The 19,773-nt window shown below is 40.6% G+C and overlaps 1 protein-coding gene across 1 annotated transcript in view; it reads left to right on the top strand.

Annotated features, from left to right (window-relative positions):
- The window catches only part of CNGB3 (cyclic nucleotide gated channel subunit beta 3), a 673,231-nt gene that overhangs the window by 453,542 nt on the left and 199,916 nt on the right, over positions 1–19,773 (top strand). Inside the window, exon 11 of the mRNA XM_086918038.1 lies at positions 14,522–14,619. Within this exon, the coding sequence (XP_086774164.1) occupies positions 14,522–14,619 (98 nt within the window). The remainder of the gene's footprint in view (positions 1–14,521; positions 14,620–19,773) is intronic.

The raw sequence follows: 19,773 nt of genomic DNA, 5'->3' as shown, positions 1-19,773 counted from the left end.
ATCTTATTTGAAACTGAACGTTAATTATGAACTTAGGCTTTTTTTCATGGCCTATATTTTTTGTACTATTTGAAATCATTTAGATACTATCCCAATGGGATGGTGAATATAGAGATGTACCCTGACATTATTTATGCGTTTTCCAGTAATTCACTCCAATGTACTTCATCTGACTCAGAAACGCTCTCTTCATCTTTCTAAGAACAGCCGAGTTTTTACTAAAAATGACACCCCCATTATTGTTTTACCAAAAAAAGGAGCAAACACTTTCATTTTTTACACAAACATAATTGGGCTATGCTTTTTTTCCTGTGTGTATTGTGATGCTTGTAGGTGTAAATGTGAATGTGTTGCTGTATAATTTCATGTTACATAATTCACTGTTTCTAACACATTACAATGCATTATGTTCATAAACACATCCTGATGGCCAGGCACACATGAGGTGATACACAATTAAAAGTCAACCCCCTCTGTACATGGTGAAATACCGTGCATAGAGAGGGCTTGTCACTTGCAGAGGGTTAGGTGCAAAGTGTGGCCAAAGGCCAGGTCAACTCTGTGCAGGGGAAGGATAGGCACCTGCCAGAGATTTGAATGCAGGTCTACCCCCACTCCCCAACTCACAGACAAAGGCCACTTGGAGTGGTGCTGCAGGTTGCCTGAGGGGGTTGGACATATACTCAACTTAACAAAGATATTCACTCAAAAAAACTAAGGTTCACATTATAGTTAAGGATGGCAATATATTTTTCGCTTACTTTAAACAATTCACTGAAAAAACAAAGCTTAAAGTGACGAAAGAGTTAGATGTTTAAAAAAACTAAAAACACTGAAATTCACTAGTTAAAGTTTAGTGAACTAATTATAACGTGCGCCCCTGTCATGCACTGCTTACGACCTCACATATTACATCACTCATGACAGGCGATATGATTGATGACATCACTGATAACATCTCAAATGACATCAAAGGTGACATCAAGCAGTCATTGGGACTGTGACCTATAGGGTTAGTGGACATGAAGTAATACAACAAGCTAGACCTGTGCCCATGATGATCTGCATCTATAAACTCCCATTGTATACTACTTTTGTATATTTTAGGAAACTATAGCTGAGTGTTTATTGCTTCACCAGTTGTCTAATGTGCCAATCTATGGGGAAACCAATGTTAGTCTGCTAATCTCTATCTAAGACAATGGGGTCGAATAATAATGTTATCACTGTCTTAGACTTATTATGACTGATGTTCTTTGTGAGGAGGACTTAAAATTTGACGAAATGTTCAAGGATCGTTATGGTGGGGGGAGATTTAACTTTATATTTTTTAGGAAGACATAGAAAATCAAAAAATGGATAGATTACATGAATGTACTATTCAGTCTCCGACATTCCCTATAACATAGTACTATGCAGCCTACGAAACTGTACCTAACTGTGTGCATTACTCAACAATCTGTATTTTTGTACTCAAACAAATAAAAATATAATCTTTTTTAAAGCAACAACTGTACTCAATGTTCTCTTACCGACTGCTTATAACCTTTCACCCCATGCTAAAATAGCATATCGGCAGGTCACCACATTTGGTGGACGCTGCCCTCTTTTTACTGATATTGGCCCACCTAGCACACATAATGCCTCCATGGAATTTAATGGGGTCACCCCCTTTTTAAACCTTCAACACTCGCAACAAATTAATGCATACCCCGTTCACCTTAACGGGATCACCCTTTTGATTTCACAAGATCCACAATTTTAAATCAAGCAGTTAACCAGTAGGTAACATTTGCCAGTGATGAAGCATGTTCAGCCAGGCTCCATGGACAACACTCCATACTTTGGTAAAATACAGATTACCTAGATGAGCACAATGCATGCAACCTTAGAGCCAGCTTTCAATCGCAGTATCAGTTAAACCACAACTAAGTGATCACTCCCACTTTCTACATTATTCAACAATCTGCAATGCCGGAAAATCTTCAGGAACTTTCTCGAAATAAACATCCCCACCTTATAAATGTCCTAATGACATAGAACCGTCTAAGGAGGAGATGCCTTTGTTTCGTTTTCTTTTTTAAAAATATTTTTTATTTGAAGAGAGCTGCAACATTATTAACAACAAGTTTTATAGTTTAACAATTCGATATATGTTAGATTTAATAGATTGGGTATACATTTTATATACATGTCATCTATACTACTATTATAAAACGAGAACTGGGAACCTTTGAGGCGGGTAAACTCCAGAAGTACACCACCAATCACAACACCCAATACAGCGTTGGAAAGGGGAGGTCCAGGAGATGGGCATAGGCTATAGATTTGTACAAAATATACATTACAAAGGGCAGACAACATTCGGGATAAAGTAGTTCCTTGTGGGCGTTGTTCTGCTGTTAGGGTGTAGCATGGGCGTGTCAAACTAATGTGGGCGGTAACATTGACAGAGGGGCATGTCCCAAAATGCATGACACTTCACTCAGTTACAGGGGCTGCGACCTGCAACCACACACAAAACAGAGCCCCTTCAAACACACACAAAGCACAGCGACTTCAGCAACAAAGGTGTCAGTGGAGACATAAACACCGTTTTATACACAGCGACTTCAGGAACAAACCTTGAAGCATTTACACGGCTGCCAGTGGTGACCTAAACAGCGTTTTTGCAATGTTACTGAGGACCGTGTCTATGTGGAACTCAACATGTCGGCGAATACATTGTGATAGGGGCATGCCTACAAACATTACAAGTTCGGTCTGTGGCATGGGCTGAGTACTCGTTAACACATTCCGCAATACATTCAGAAGTGTTCGGATCATAAACAAAGGGGCGCCGCTTCATGAGCAAAAAGGGCGCGGATTTAGGGGCGCGGTACCACAACTCGCAGCCCAATTCACAACACGATCACTGTCACTCAAGTCACACCACACGAAAGGGGCGCAACTTCAACAAACAACAAATCACGCTACATTAAATGAAACAAGGGGCGCGCCTTACCCAAACAACCAATCACGCTACATTAAAGGAACCTACCACAGTCATTGACACGAAAGCTATGCTAAACTTTAACACATTGGTCCAACGCGCACGTGACTAGAAAAAAAAACACAAGGATTGCTTAACGCACTCGGATCATTATTGCTGTCGAACGCACAAACGCGGGACAGGTACCGAGCACTACATTTGCTGCGCAACACTCGACACACTTTCTAAAAACCCTTCTTGGAGGGCTCACTAAAATTCATGCAGCAAGGCGGACACAATTCCACACTTTGCGGTCCATTAAACGAGCGCACAGGGTGCGGGCAGGAAAACGAAAAAAAGTCGAATTCCAGAAGCCTCATTTACATTGCCGAAAGAGGCATGATCTATGGGAATTGACAGTGCTTTCCGTTGTCACACAGTTAGTCTCTCAAAGCACTAAAATATTTTTTCACGCATTACCTTTCTCCCCTGAACAACATCGGGACGGGCTGCTAGTATTCATATAAAAACACAGGCAACCAAACAGATAAAATATAATAAGAAAAGAGAGTAAACACGAGTGGTGGGGAGCTTTATATAATAACTGGCAGAATTCTCTTACAGCCTTGTTCGTAAAGATCCTAACAGAGCTGCAGATGCCTTTGTTTCAAAAGGAAAGCTTTAGCATTGACTCCTGAGGCTTCGTCGGCAGCCCACTTTTCTTTCACCGTGAAATGGGTAGGCTTGGCCTTATTGTCAGCAACCATTGCGTAGGTTGATGAGTCATGTCATTTGAGATGTCATCAGTGGTGTCACTGACCATGTCATGAGTGATGTAATATGTGATGTCATCATTAGTGCATTGCGGGTGCACGAGTTATAGTTAGCTGAACTAACTATAACTGGGGAATTTTCAGTGGTTTTGTATGAGAGAAAAGTCCAGCTAACTACAACATGGGCGAAACCTATGGTTTTTTCAGTGAATTTTTAAGGTTTTTTAAAATGCTAATTCCTAACTATAACGTGGCTGAAACCTATGGTTTTTTCAGTGAATTTCTAAGGTTTTTTAAATGCTAATTCCTAACTATAATGTGCCTGAAACCTATGGTTTTTTCAGTGGATATATATATGCACTGGAAAACTAAACACCCACTTCCTTTTCCACACAATCAACACAACAACCACAAATACACGCACCTACTTGCTACCATTCTTGCCTAAGCTTATCAATTATTCTTCTTTAATTCAAATTCAAAGTGCAGGCCCTTTATTCAGCCTTCTTGGTAACTACTACCCGTGAATAGCAGTGGGTGATTTGCACACTTCTGTCCTTTCTTGCGTCTTTTCTACCACACACTGTGGCAGGTTTACAAGCCCCTTACGCCACTTTTGCATCATTTTCCCACAACCTTGTAAATCTGCCCAACTGTGTGTACTTTATGCACTACCTTTCTTCTTTAGTTGTTGTACTAGTGTCTCTTGCTCCCACTGTGGAATCCAACACCCTATCTGTGTAATGACCTGGAAATCCAAAGATCCACTTCACTGACAATGCAGTGGGTAGTTTGCATCTCTCCAACCTTTCCTATTTTTCACGTTTTTCATCTTCCACTCAATCTACACGTTATCCACACATGCACACATCTAATTGCTGCATTCCTTAGCTGTGATTATCAACTATTCTTCTATTTTAAATTCATATTCAAAGTGCAAGCCCTTTATCGAGCCTTTTTGTTGTAATTACTGTTCCAGGAATTCTGCTCATACACAGAACTATGCATAAAGACTTAGGACCTCACTCAATTACAGTGTACGAAAACCCACCTTACTACACATACCCCCTACCAAACTAGCAATCAGTGACTCATTGGTTCTTCGCCCTAGAGCAAAAACACCAATGACCAGTCAACCCAGAACATGCAACTTAGATTACATGAAGTAAAGTGGATAACAAAAACACTCTTTCACTATACTCTTACACCAGTCAAAAACAAGATGTAAATAAAGACACGTGCAACTTTTAAATGTTTACTTCTAACGCCATAATCTCATCCACAGTACCTTAGAAAATACAAACAAACATATTATCAGAAACAAGATTGTCAGCATTGTTACTATTCTATGAAATACAAACGGGAAAAGCATCCTATAATGCTAAAGGTAAACAAATTTAAAATATACCTACATTTCACCCTCCCTACCTAGCACATTATTTTATAACTACAGAAGGTCTCATAGGATTACATGGGCAGACCCATACCTCTGGTACTCAGCAGTATTGGATCACATTGAGTTCTGCACAAACTGTAAGGATACAAATGTTCTCCAACTGTGTGTAACTTTGCCTCCACAATGGATTATGAAACGCGCAAGTATCAGAGGTGGCGACAGCTCCATATGTATTATGGCTCGAACGTGCGAGGATCATTCTGAATAACAGACACAGTATTCAAGATAACCTTGATGTTCCGTGCTCTCACTATACACACAAAAGTAGCGAGGCAGTTTACAAATCTAGCATACCAAATTATTCTCATATAAAGCAAAATACTCAGCCTTCTCTAAACAATATCACAAGTACGTGTCGTGTACAAAGCAGAGCAGGAACGCAAAAATAGCGTGTAAGCTTCTTATAAACCCCTACTAACTTAACAGGGTGTGAGTGCAACGCTCAGCCCCACGGCACCCTTTCTTGATCAAAGCATGTGATATAAACGTGGGCGAATTAGGAACGCAGAGTCCAAGCCTAAAAAGCAGAGTCAAGTTCACATTTCCAAAAAAAAAGTTATTCGCTCTTTGATAGAAAGCAGTAACTAAATAATAAAGAATACGTAGAAAAATCAAAGAGTATTAATCCAACAGCATGTAAGCACAGTATGTAGCAACAGCCTCCAACAGGAAGTTATTGTTCTCATCTGAAAACATTTCAGCCATCCAATTCAATAGTGGGAATGAACATACATGTTCCTCAGCCACCGGAGCCTCTATCACCGTCGGAGGAAAACTCGGGTCATCTTCAATGTAACTGCGTGCCAAGAACTCAAGCACCTCTGCAAAAACATTCCAACGTCCCATTTTTCCATGTGTCGCTGCTAAAGCCATAATCCCGCCGCCAGAACAGAGCAAGTCATGAACCACTGAGGGGCTCATCAACTGGTCATAATCCGCGTTGGGAGACACCGTACTTCAGAGACACAAATCCAGGGCCCAGTTAAAATCGCAGCTCAGGCAATGGAACACAGGTTGAACGCATGTGAAAAAGGAGAATCGAAACGATAATCCATAAGCTGCACTCAACGTTGCAAGAGGCAGCGCTCCATAGTAACTAAGCATTCGGTTGCGGAGCAGCAACAGGTGAGACATATTATCGTCTGCTGCAGGATGTGCATCAAAATTTATGTAAACAAATTAATAAAAGCACACCGGCAACTAATGCGAGTATTAAGCACAATCCACCAAAGATGCTGGAAAAAATCGAATGAAAAAATCCCAAAAAGACGCCAAATATACTTTCTACAGAAGTCACAAGGCCACTGCTTTAACTTTAAAAAAGTAAGGTAACTCTGTAGTCAAGGACACATTAAAGATACTCTAAATTAACTCCCCAAAATTCAAGAGCACGTCTGTATTTAATAAATCATGCCCTTCTGTGCGGGTGTTTGCTACATAAAGGACAAATGTTTCTGTACCAGATATAAGAGCGACCTCTTTTTGAGACAATAGCGCTCTTATACGACTCATTTGGTTGACTCTGCTTTCAAGGTCAAAATTGACCGCCAGATGGAAACATCCAGCTTCCTATGCAGAGGAGTTAACACAACTTTTTTTTATCAAACCACATGCTCAGTTACCGTAATCATGTAAGCGATGCCTGCTAACATTGAACAACAATCTCCATTATTTCAAAGTAAATAACTCCTGTTTCCAGTAAACGGAATGTTGCTATGATACCAGGTGTCGGACTACCTTTTAAAACTCAGTCCAAATCAGGCGCATCTTGTATACAAGAGCCATGCAATTGTATGTGTCTACAATTTAAGGAGTGATTTGGTACTATTGTGCAATCCTCGCCATTCACATAGACTTCTTTTTCCTCCCTCAGACACCTATATGTAAATGGTAATAACCAAGCTTCATGGACATAAGCGCTGCCAAAACATCCATATCTGCCTATAGCATAGTATTTCATGCAAACCTCAAACTTAACCAGGTTAAAAAATAACGGTATTATACTGTGGATAAGCCACACACCTAAATTGGATCTCCAATGACTGACCACTTCTAACCATTCTCATAGCACGCCCTGTGCTCTGATTTGACAGTGAGAGAGTGATCACACCCTAGTTTGTACCGCTAATCATTCTTTGCATACGCTAAGAATACGCTTCGAGGTTACGCGTCGCATCAAAGCCTCCGTGTGACGTCATGTACGGCGCCCCGTACAAAAAAGACACAAATGTTTTAATTGTTTTAAAACATATATTAATGGATTTAATGAACATACGAACAGAAGACTTAATCTAGGATAATTATGGAATAATTTTTTTGTAAGTTTTAAAAATCCTACATTACCTCTATATTGTATGAGTCCAGCTGCGTGCCCCTGCTCCTGGTACCCTACACTCCACCACGCTCAAACCCGGTTCATAAGCACGCGTGATCGTCACCACAAAACCATTAGCACGCATATCAATTTTCCACACATGCTTTTACAACTAGTATGCATTTACCACACATGATAAATGCATATTCTTAACAATGTTTTTTTGTTGACCAACACGTGTTGTAATGCCTGTGCCTTACGTCCTTGAAATTAGTTTCTAGGTATACGTGTGACCAACTCTCATAAGATCAGAGGCCAGGAACAAACACTGTGGTATCTGTGGCACCAAATCTCATCAATCACAGAGAAAATATACGCAGGGTAAAATGAAAGTAACAGGTATAATAAAAATAACCAAGGAAAACTACTAAAATGGCGGTTGGACGGAGTATGTAATCAACGTTTGGCGCCTCGACACTACATTTCAAATAAATATACATACAATGTGTTTATTAATATATTACAAAAGCATAGCACCGGATAACACACATGACCCGGAAAAACAAAGCAGCAAATTTAATACCTAAAATCAGGAAAGGTTTGCTTGGCGAACTTGAAGAAAAAGAAAAAAAAGTGCACTTGCAAACAAGGCTGCGCATGCGTAGACAGTACAACTGATGCAGCAAAAATACTGTCATAGAAATATAGCTCTAAAAATTACCCCCGTAATTTCCCCCCCTCCCGGGAACTAATAAACAAAACGGACTTCTAGTTTTTTTTCACCTTTTCCACCGCGTACAAGTACTGCACAAGTACCCCACAATTTTTTATTTTTTTTAAAATAAAATTGAGCCTAAAGATCCTTGTACCAACCCCCCTGACCAAGACTATAGGGTCAGAATGTTTCTACCCTGCCCCTTTCCTTATATCTTAACTTTGTTTTACTGTTTTCTTGTGACTCGGCTCTCGCGACAAACAAGATTGCTGCCAACATTTCCTATTTTGGAGTATTGACAACCAATCAGCAAGCAGCTCTTGCTCGTAATTGTACGTCTTTCCAAACGCGTATGCCTCGATTTTCCTTTAAAAAAATAAAAATAAAAAATAGAGCCTAAACATCCATGTACGACCCCCTGAGCAAGCCTAGAGCGTCAGAATGTTTCTAGCCTACCCCCTTCCCTTATTTCTCAACTTTGCTTTACTGTTTTCTTGTGACTCGGTTCTAGCGAAGCACAAGATGGCCGCCAACACTTCCTGGTTTTGAGTGTTGACAGACAGTTCACAGCCAACCATCATACAGCTTGCGCTCGTAATTGAACAGATTTCCGTACGCGTGCTGAACTCCGTCTCTAGATATCGCTATGATTTTACTTGCAATTTTCTCAGAAACTACTGAACAGATTTACACCATTTAACAAAAAGCACAATCTGCGAACAGAACTCTACCTCTGCCAAATTTCGTGTAATTCCGTTGAGCCGTTCGGACTGTAGCCCTGGCTAAAGGTCCTTATGGAAAATTGCATAGGGAAAACCCGTTTTGGACCCCCCTTTTTTCTCGGCCCCCGCTAGACGAATCACCCCCAAACTTTCAGGGAAGGAGCGGAACCGAGCAGGCCATTTTCTTGGAGAAATTCACAAAGATTCCTCCGCCGGCGCCAAAGTTATTCCAAATAGAATGTTGTGGATTTCCAATGGAAAGTAGGTCCTAACTATAACTACCTACTGGCGACTGCCAGTAGGTAATATGTATGTATATATATATTCACTGAAAAAACCATAGGTTATAGACCATATATAGTTAGGAATTCGCATTTACAAAACCTTATTTTACTCACACAAAACCATTGAAATTCCATATATAGTTAGTTGCACTAACTATATATCGTGCACCCGCAATCCACTGCTGATGATGTTACATATTACATCATTCATGACATGGTCAGTGACATCACTGATGACATCACTGATGACATCTCAAATGACATCACTGATGACATCTCAAATGACATCACTGATGACATCACTGATGACATCTCATTTGACATTACTGATCACATCACTGATGATATCATTCATGTGATAATACGATGAACCTCTTCAGACTCTAATATAACCTTAGATACAATCAGTGTAAACAGACACTCACAGACTGTCACTCATCCATGGAGTTACTCACACACCTAGTCAGTCATGCAAAGAATCAATCACACCTCCATTTCCTCAACTATACAGTTATACAAACTTTACTTATTCAAACATATACTAACACATATTTACTCTCTTATACAATCCCTGATACAAGTTCACAATGATCCATACAGCCGCTCACACATTCACTGGCTCTTATGCACAGTTATTTATATATGTTAACTCTCACATGTACTGTGTTTTACATATGTACTTACTTTGACATGTAGCACTGAGATATCCATTCACTCACCAATACACTCATGCACACAGTCAACCGCCCATACAGCTGTTTCCACATGCACTTTTGAAACCATACATCTAGTGAATCAACTGCTCACACATCTATGCACAGAGTCATACACCTCCCAGCCACCCACACACACACTCAGTCTCCCATACAAATACTTGGGCAACCAATCAATAACCCATATAGTTACTCATATAGCTACTTATCAACACATGCAACAGTTTACAGAACAACAGACATAATGATGCACAAATTAAGACAGTTTAGTCACTAACCCATGCACTCAGTGAGACACATTTAATCACTCACTCATACAGTCAGTCATGCACCTACTAAATCCTTCATCCAGACACTTATACATCCACTCATTCTTCAATATGTAAGACAGATTTTAACTTTACAGAAACATACAGTCACTGGATGTTGTCATCAGTGATGTCATCAATGATGTCATTTGAGATGTCATCAGTGATGTCATCAGTGATGTCACTGACCATGTCATGAATGATGTAATATGTGACATCATCAGCAGTGGATTGCGGGTGCGCGATATATAGTTAGTGCAACTAACTATATATGGAATTTCAATGGTTTTGTGTGAGTAAAATAAGGTTTTGTAAATGCGAATTCCTAACTATATATGGTCTATAACCTATGGTTTTTTCAGTGAATTTTCAAGGTTTTGTAAATGCTAATTCCTAACTATATATGGTCTATAACCTATGGTTTTTTCAGTGAATTTTCAAGGTTTTGTAAATGCTAATTCCTAACTCTATATGGTCTATAGCCTATGGTTTTTTCAGTGAATATATATATATACATACATATATAGACATATATCATCTGTGTATCTATATAAATACAAACATAAATGCATGCATACATATACTTATATGCATACAGATGCATGTTATTTACATGAAAGTTAAAAAAACACTAATAAAAGCAAAGCTAAAAAGCCACCTCATTACAAACAGAATGGCTTTAACTTAAACGAGGGCGAGATCTATTGCATTTTCAATGCTTGTTTACTTTGGTTCCATCAAGAAGGCATTCAGATGTGTCACACATTTGCCATAAATTCTGAATGTTAGCACTCTAGTTGCACATTAGATCACTGTAGTAAAGCTACTGCTCACCAGGGACGTCTGCTGCTGGTATTCAAAGTGCATGTTTCAGTCTGCATGTCAGAATTTTTTTAATGAAATAGAAGAGGATTTGAGAAGTCACTCAAAATGATCCCTAATTTTTCTTTCTGAAGCACTAATCATACTTTCTATGGCAAAATTAACCCCCTCATGTTGGTCCTTTTTAAATTGAGTGTTTTCAGACTTACCACTTCATTCCAATCAAGATGGCTTCTGGTGTGCCATACTTTTGTCATAAGTAAGACTGTTAGCGCTCTAGTTGTTCTTTAGAACACTCTGGGACATTCTGTCATTGGGCTATACTTGGGGTACATCTGGGTGATATTTGGGCTACATTTAGGCTCTTTTGTCTCTGGTGGCCATCTTGGGAGACTGTATGTCAGAATTTTTTAATGAAATTGAAGAGGGTTTGAGAAGTCACTCAAAATGTGCCCTAATTTTTCTTTCTGCAACACTAATCATAATTCATATGGCAAAATATACCCCCTCATTTTGTTCCTTTTTAAATTAAATGTTTTAAGAGTTACCACTTTATTCCAATCAAGATGGCTTCAGGTGTGCCATACCTTTGTAATAAGTAGGACTGTTAGCGCTCTAGTTGTTCTTTAGAACACTCTGGGACATTCTGTCATTGGGCTATACTTGGGCTACATCTGGGTGATATTTGGGCTACATTTGGGCTCTTTTGTCTCTGGTGGCCATTTTGGGAGACTGCATGTCAGAATTTTTTAATGAAATAGAAGAGGATTTGAAAAGTCACTCAAAATGTGCCCTAATTTTTCTTTCTGCAGCACTAATAATACCTTCTATTGCATAATATACCCCCTCATTTTGTTCCTTTTTAAATTAAATGTTTTAAGAGTTACCACTTTATTCCCATCACGATGGCTCCAGGTGTGCTATACCTTTGTAATAAGTAGGACTGTTAGCGCTCTAGTTGTTCTTTAGAACAGTCTGGGACATTCTGTCATTGGGCTATACTTGGGCTACATCTGGGTGATATTTGGGCTACATTTGGGCTCTTTTGTCTCTGGTGGCCATTTTGGGAGACTTCATGTCAGAATTGTTTAATGAAATAGAAGAGGATTTGAAAAGTCACTCAAAATGTGCCCTAATTTTTCTTTCTGCAGCACTAATAATACCTTCTATTGCATAATATACCCCCTCCTTTTGTTCCTTTTTAAATTAAATGTTTTAAGAGTTACCACTTTATTCCAATCAAGATGGCTTCAGGTGTGCCATACCTTTGTAATAAGTAGGACTGTTAGCGCTCTAGTTGTTCTTTAGAACACTCTAGGAGGCTGCAGTAGAACACAAAGGAATCAACTGACAGTCTCTGTCCTTGTTGGATGTACATGTTTTACTGAGAATGTCAGACTTCATTTTCACATGACTGAGAAAGATAATGTGAATTTACAGAAAATATGCTTTCAGTTTAGCTTATAGATCCCCTTCCAAACCACTGTGGGAAAATCATGAGATATTAGTTTTCTTTCAAACAATATTCATGATATCACAGCAGAAGGTTTTTTCACATGGTAAAATCACCTTAGAACCCACCACAATTCCTAAAACGAGTATGGTACCATCAACAAATGATTTATAATGTAACTAAAGTCCTAAAACCCTCTATTAACTACAATGCTTTTTAATGAGGTGCTATCATGTATATTGGTCCCAAGATGGCTGCCAACACTTCTTGGATGAAGTGCTGACAGCCAATCAGATCAGATGTGTGGTTAGGCTCCGCCCAGATATATATCTTTTTTTGAACCTAAATTACTCAAAATCCACTGGAGCACATATATTGAGACCTAGCAAAGGCACATCGGGCTAACAGTCCCTACAATTTTGCCAAGTTTCGTGCAAATCCATTCAGCCGTTCGAGCTAAAAGTGAGGCCAACCGCCCTATGGAAATTAACATGGGAAAAACGCGTTTTGGGACCCCCCCTTTTTTCTCGGACCCCCCTTGATGAAACCCCCCCAAATTGTCAGGGGCTGCTCTGAAACAAAATGTTCCATTTTCCTGAAACTTTCAGCCAATTCCGTCCACAAACGCCAAAGTTATTAGACATAGAATTTTCAAAAATCCCATAGAGAAAAAATCCTAACTATATATACCTACTGGCGACCGCCAGTAGGTAATATATACTAGCAGCCTGTTCCGACGTTGTCCGGGAGCAATTAGGCTTCAGGGAACCCGCCCGCCCCAGCGTTGTCCTTGGGTCCCCCGGAGCCTTCCTCCATATATTGCAGTATTATACCTCTATGTTTACTTTGTACGCTTTTGTAACCTACACAGTTAATTTTTTCCTCCTGTATTGCACCGTTTGGCTCACTTTTTTAATGCTCCGTTTGCTTCCTCTTGCTACCTGCAAACGTCACTTTTTCCTCCTATACCTCTATGTTTACTTTCTACGCTTTTTTAACCTGCACACATAACTTTTTCCTCCTGTAATGCACTGTTTGGCTCACTTTTTTAATGCTCCGTTTGCTTCCTCTTGCTACCTGCACACGTCACTTTTTCCTCCTATATCTCTATGTTTACTTTCTACGCTTTTGTAACCTGCACACGTAACTTTTTCCTCCTGTAATGCACCGTTTGGCTTACTTTTGTAATGCTCGGTTTGCTTCATCTTGCTCACGATGTACGCTTTTGTAACCTGCACACGTAACTTTTTCCACCTGTAATGAACCGTTTGGCTCACTTTTGTGATGCTCCGTTTGCTTCCTCTTGCTCACGATTTTCATTTTTGCTTCATTTTTCAGCCGCTCACCGCTCCTAAAAAAATAAATAAATAAATAACCTACCTCATCCGCCGCTCACCGCTCCTCCCCGCCTGTCCGCCGCTCCTCACCGCCTGTCCGCCGCTCCTCACCACCTGTCTGCCACTCCTCACCGCTCCTCCCCGTGCCATGCCCGCCGGTCCTCCTCGCGCTCCTGGACGCCGCTCCTCCCCGCGCTCCTCACGCCGGGCACGCACATCGCGGCCGGTGCTTCTTCCAAGGGACTATTTTTTTTTTAGGTAAATTTTTTAAACAACGTATATTTATTACGTTTATATAGTCTATGTCCATCTGCGTGGATTGGCGCTGTGATTCCCGAGATTACCCGCCTCAAAGGTTAAAAGTTCTTCCTTTATAATAGTAGTATATATATATATATGTATATATATTTATATAACATACATAACCATGTTGTACATATGTGTATGTATTCTACTACAAAAGTTTGATTGATTATTCACTTTAAAAATGCATGACATTTCTTAATATGTGTCTTTCGGTCTTGTTATTCAGGTGTGCCTTTAGATGTGTCTTCTTATCAATCAGAAAAAGCCATGTTGAAATGCATTTTTCGTGTTTCAGCATTTACTGAAGTTCACAACTAGAGAAAATAACCATATTTTATCATTTGTAGATGAGTCTGAACTGCTGGAGCAGATGCCAACAAAAATGCAACTTGCGATTGCCATGGATGTAAACCTTTCCATTGTTGAAAAAGTTGACTTATTTAAGGCAAGTAATTGTTCATCCAATATGTGTTCTGTGAAATCAATATATATAATGTTGCATAAAGTAACTTTAACAAGTGGTCCATGGGGATTGGTATTTAGGAACGTCGGTTTAATGAAAAACAGTGAATGCGGACGCCACAAATCGTTTAGATGCGCCGAGCTTGGAATGTTGTGTCATACAGCCATGTGTGACATTCCATTATTAAATCATATCATTGAACCCTCATACATGCTGGTGCATTGGGTCGTGACTGTCTAACGTCAAATGAAGTACAACTTTAATACAGTCGTATTTGTATATCTGCGAAAACGATAATTAAACAATCACTGAGAATCTATCAAGATCATAAGCTGACTTAGTGGGCAAAATATCTCAAATGTTATGCTTTCTGCGCACTTATTAGTCGTCATAAATGAAACAAGCATTTGCAATGCAATAGGTCTCGCATTACTGAATATTTGAACTATTGGCGTAGCTAATAATAATGCAAAGCCAATAGCTCAAACATTCCGTAATGCAAGACCTATTAAAGTTTTCAGACCCTGCTGAGAAGTGCTGGTACTCCATTTCGAATTAAAGAAGTGAAGTACTCGGTATCTCCACTTGACCACCATCTGTGGTTCTGTGCACAACACTTATCTCAATGCATGTCTCTTTCATCAATGAGCTAACAATGCCAATAGTAGGCACTACAAAAATACACCAGACCGGCACCTGTACAGGTGCTGGGCTATGGTATAGCAATCACTGCCATGTACACAGTAACATTGGGAAGAAACCTTTTACCTGCCAGTAGGGATAGCGGCAGAAGCAGCTAATACAGGACCCCACACAAGACCCCCAGCTCCTGCACGGGGGTGAGGTGGTCGCCCTTGAGGAAGGCGATCAGGCTCTCAGCATCGCTGCCCAATCTGGTTGCAGCAGAGCAGCTGATAAATTAAAAAATATGAGAGCTTCCCACTGTCCATGTTGTACTGTGAGAATTACTCTTAAATCACTGACTGCGCTCTATTTCCCATTAGGTTTTATACGTGACTTTCTGGAACTGGGCTTAGTTTGTTAATTTGATGCAAAATGAATTAACGATAAATGCAAACCACAGAACGAAAACAATGGCCTGAGTGGCTAGGCAGAGATGTTGCGATTGTTCATTTACGAGCCTTGGTTGATTTTGTTACAAATAAAATTGCGGTTTTATCAATGGCGGCTAGTGACATTTGAAAGTGGCAGGCGTAAAAGTTAAGGATAATTTTTAGGTAGCGATATTTTTAAAGACTGTTGGGCATATTACCAAGCAATAGCGATAATTATCGCTATTGCTTGGTTAGCGGGAAAAAAATATCGCCGAGCATCAAGGATTTTTACCGCTGAGATACCTTGATATTATCAAGGTTTATCTCAAAAGCAGTAAAAATCCTGCGAAATGCATGAATATCGCTGAAAAATCTGCGATATTCATGCATTATCGTGACAATGCTCTTAGCCATTTTATCCACCTTCCATTGGATAACATGGCTAAGAACTGCTTTTAGCAGGCGTTAGCTTTTGGAGATCATCGCGCTTAGCGCGAATATTTCCTAAAGTTGTTAATAGGAGTTAGAGATGTTAGCGACTGTTTTCAGTCGCTAACATCTTGGCACGCCCACTTTGCATGTCATTAGCGATAATTATCGCTGACATGCAAAGTGGGCCCCTAAATGCCCGCTATCACCTACAAGCTGTCGCTAACTGGTGTTAGCGACAGCTTGGTAATAGGGCGATAAAATTATCGCTGCATTAGCGGGAAAAAGTCCCGCTAATGCGGCGATAATGCCCTTGGTAATATGCCCCTGTGTATCCCTATGATTGGGGCCCCATCGTGCACTTTTGCACAGAATGACAATTACAACTTAAAAACATGACCACTGCCCGGTGCTCTCTCTGCAAAGAGGCCAAGGATTGGATGACCATGTATTCCTAACACATGTTTGACCGTCTGACAAGTAGTGTGAGTAACTTGCACTGACTTCAGCTTCAGGTACAGACCTCTCAACCATGGGAAAAACACTGGTGCTGGTGACTCGGTTAATTGGAGGGAGAAGTGAAAGGGGATGGCAGAGGAAAATAGAACTGAGAAGAAAAGGCAAGAAGGAGATGGAATGAAAAAGAAGACATGTGGAAGATTTCAATGAGAAGAGGAAAAAAATGTGAAGAGAGGGGAAAACCTGGAATAAATCTGTAATTATTTACATCAAACAACGAGAGAATATCACAGCAGGGCATTGTGTTGGTTCCAGCATCATGTAACATAAAAAGTCACTAGAATGTCGGGGTAGGGCATGTCAGATCAGGGTTCAGTGGACAAAGGAGTGGTGAAAAAAATGTACTGTATGGAATAAACTGAGCATGTGGTTGGAGCCTGCTGGATTAGAGGGTCACTCGGCGGGTTCAGCATATATGACGCATTAGTATATTTCACTCAAGGGGTTCTGCATTTTGCCAACCTTGGGAGATTACTTTTGCTACAGCAGCGTTAACTAGGCTTCATAGACACTATGTCCTATATTGTGGTTTGCATACATTATGTCATACATTGTGTGAAAAATATTTTTTATTTAAATGTTTGAGTTTCAAAAATCAGCTTGTTCACTTGTGCCAAGCGGTTAGTGTGAGTATAATGCTATCGCAACGGAAGATGTTGGAAAGCTCACATAAGCACCAGGTCCATTACATAGTCGCATTCATCTTTGATTTGCCCAGAATCACTGGGTGTGATGGCAAGGCAGAGACTAACAGATACTGCTGTCCAGTGCGGTGTCTTGTGAGGCACTAATGTTCATGTGTCAGGTCCCCGGTCTTGTTTCTTAAAAGATGGGTGACTGACAGGATTCCTGCAAGTATGTGACAATATTCTGCTTTAAGATCCGAGCCCAATATGAGCTGGTAGAGCTTCACCCCTCTGAAACCCGCCCCAGAGGCCTTAACAAAACCATGTAATAAACCCCTCACTCCGAAGAAGGCAGACAGGCAACATTTACTATTAACTTGCATAGAAGCCAAGTTCACAACTCAGAGGCATTTCCATAGTCTGAGAATGCATGCGCTGTTGCACTTCTGCAAAGTACTTCTGAATATAAAAAGACACAAACGTCCACAATGTTTTTGTAACAGGACATTGTGCCCTGGCAGTCAGGCTTTATAACAAGGCACTCGGAGGTTACGTTGGTATACCTTGATAGTAATCTGTTTTTCCCCAAGTACTCTCCCGAATCAAGCTTGCCGCACAACGGCGTTGTATTGATTCAAAACATTCACAACAAAAAGTATGGAGATACTTCACACGTTTGTTGGGGTTCACTAACGAACCCCTATTTAAATGTGACATTAAAAAATCGAATAAAACATTTTGCGCTTCAACTCTTTGGGTACTGTGCACAAACATGTTAAGAAAACATGGTGAGGCGGAGAGGTTGTGTGGCGACTTTGGAGATGAGGAACAGGTTCGAGCCTCGGCGGCGGCTCAGCATCCTGTGATTCTGGGCAAATCACTTTATCTCCCTGTGCCCACTTTTTCATTCATTTCATCTTTATTTCGACAATGTTGTCATAAAAGAAATCACATTAGATTAAACAATTAAAAAATTGATACATTGCATTAAAACACAGTAAAAACTACAATCATGACGTATCCTAGGAGCTACTTCATTACAGCTAAGTGCATGACAGTAAACATAGATAGATACATGATCAGCTAATAGCCCTGCCCATCTAGAGTTAAAGGTCAAGCTCCCTGTGCCTACTAAAAATAAATGTGTCCCTCTGTAATGAAAGTGGTGCTCATGTAGAGGGCGCCAATACCTAGGGTCAGTTTGTGAGACATAAATATGCCCCAAAAACAGCATTTGTCAGATTTTTGAGAAAGAATTCAATTAAATACATACGGCCTGATAACACTCCACTGGAGAGACGCACACTTTGCTGCACGCTAGCCAAACACGGCACAGGCAAGAGCCACTGATCCTGTACGATATACCACCATAGAAGGGCGATACTGAGAACGTACTCTCAGCTGCACTTCAAGGGAGACGCCGAGTCAGATCATTCTAGAGGCACAGCCTTCACTTGCTCTGGGGGCTTTTTGTTTCAGTTTCGTAGCGCTTTCCACAAGCACCAGTATCATTACACAGTAACATGTTCATATTTTTTGTAGAAACAGGGAGATTAATTGCCATCTCTGTTAAACACATTTAAGTAATGCCCTGAGCTGCCGATTAATCTTCCTGTGTCTACAAAAAATATCAAACTTCAATTGTATAATGTTACTGGTGCTCGTAGAAAGCGCTTCTATAGTGAAACAAAAAGCCTGAGAGCGAGCTGCTGCTAATGCGAGCACAGGCTGCAGAGGAGAGGAAGTGGCTCAACAGCGGGATCTGCAGACTTTCTGCGCTGGGGATCCATTACCTCCTTGTCCGTCTTCTTCGCCACAGTAATTAACAATGAGCATTCTGCTCCTACAGAAACTCCAAGTAAAAAGCTACATAATAGTCTCCCTATCCCTCCAATATGGCCCCCAGTGGCAACCACCAATCAGATAAAAGGACACAAAAGTCCCAACATGACCAGTTTTTTTGTTTCTGCACTGCTCCTGTGTGAGGGCTGTTCATGTCAGGTGAGTTGGGGGCGGCGGTCCTGCTCTAGCGGACTCTTGTGCCCCATTCTGAGGTGGGGTACAGTTTCATTTTTATTCTGTTTGTTCCCCCCTTGGTTGGCACTTTCTCAGTTTTCCCCTGTCATGCTCCAGCTGCCTTGTGGGGTCTTTATGTTGTTTGTGCCATTTTGTTGGTCTCCACATACTGCTCTGGCAGACTCGGAGTCTTTCCTGTCAGCTGTTCTGTTGTGCCGAGTCCTGCTCTAGCGGAATTGGCATATTTTGCTAATTGCTGGCTGCGCGCACTGATTTGCTTGAGCGGCTCGGGCGTGTTTGTTGACCCCCCCACCCCTCCGCTCCGGCATCCATTCTTTTTGTTTGGGGCTGGATTTCGCGGTTTTTATGATGCGTGTTATGTTATGTTATATGCAACTTATAACCCGCTCAATTACTTACAAGTGTCCTGGAGCGGGGAAAACTACAGGCCGGAAACAAAACAGTTAAGTGATCTGATTAAAGAGATGCGT

Source organism: Lissotriton vulgaris, chromosome 4_1 (genome assembly GCF_964263255.1).
Source record: "Lissotriton vulgaris chromosome 4_1, aLisVul1.2, whole genome shotgun sequence".
Lineage (NCBI taxonomy): Eukaryota > Metazoa > Chordata > Amphibia > Caudata > Salamandridae > Lissotriton > Lissotriton vulgaris.
The sequence above is the reverse complement of the archived record's forward strand: the minus strand, read 5'-3'. Positions and strand labels throughout refer to the sequence as shown.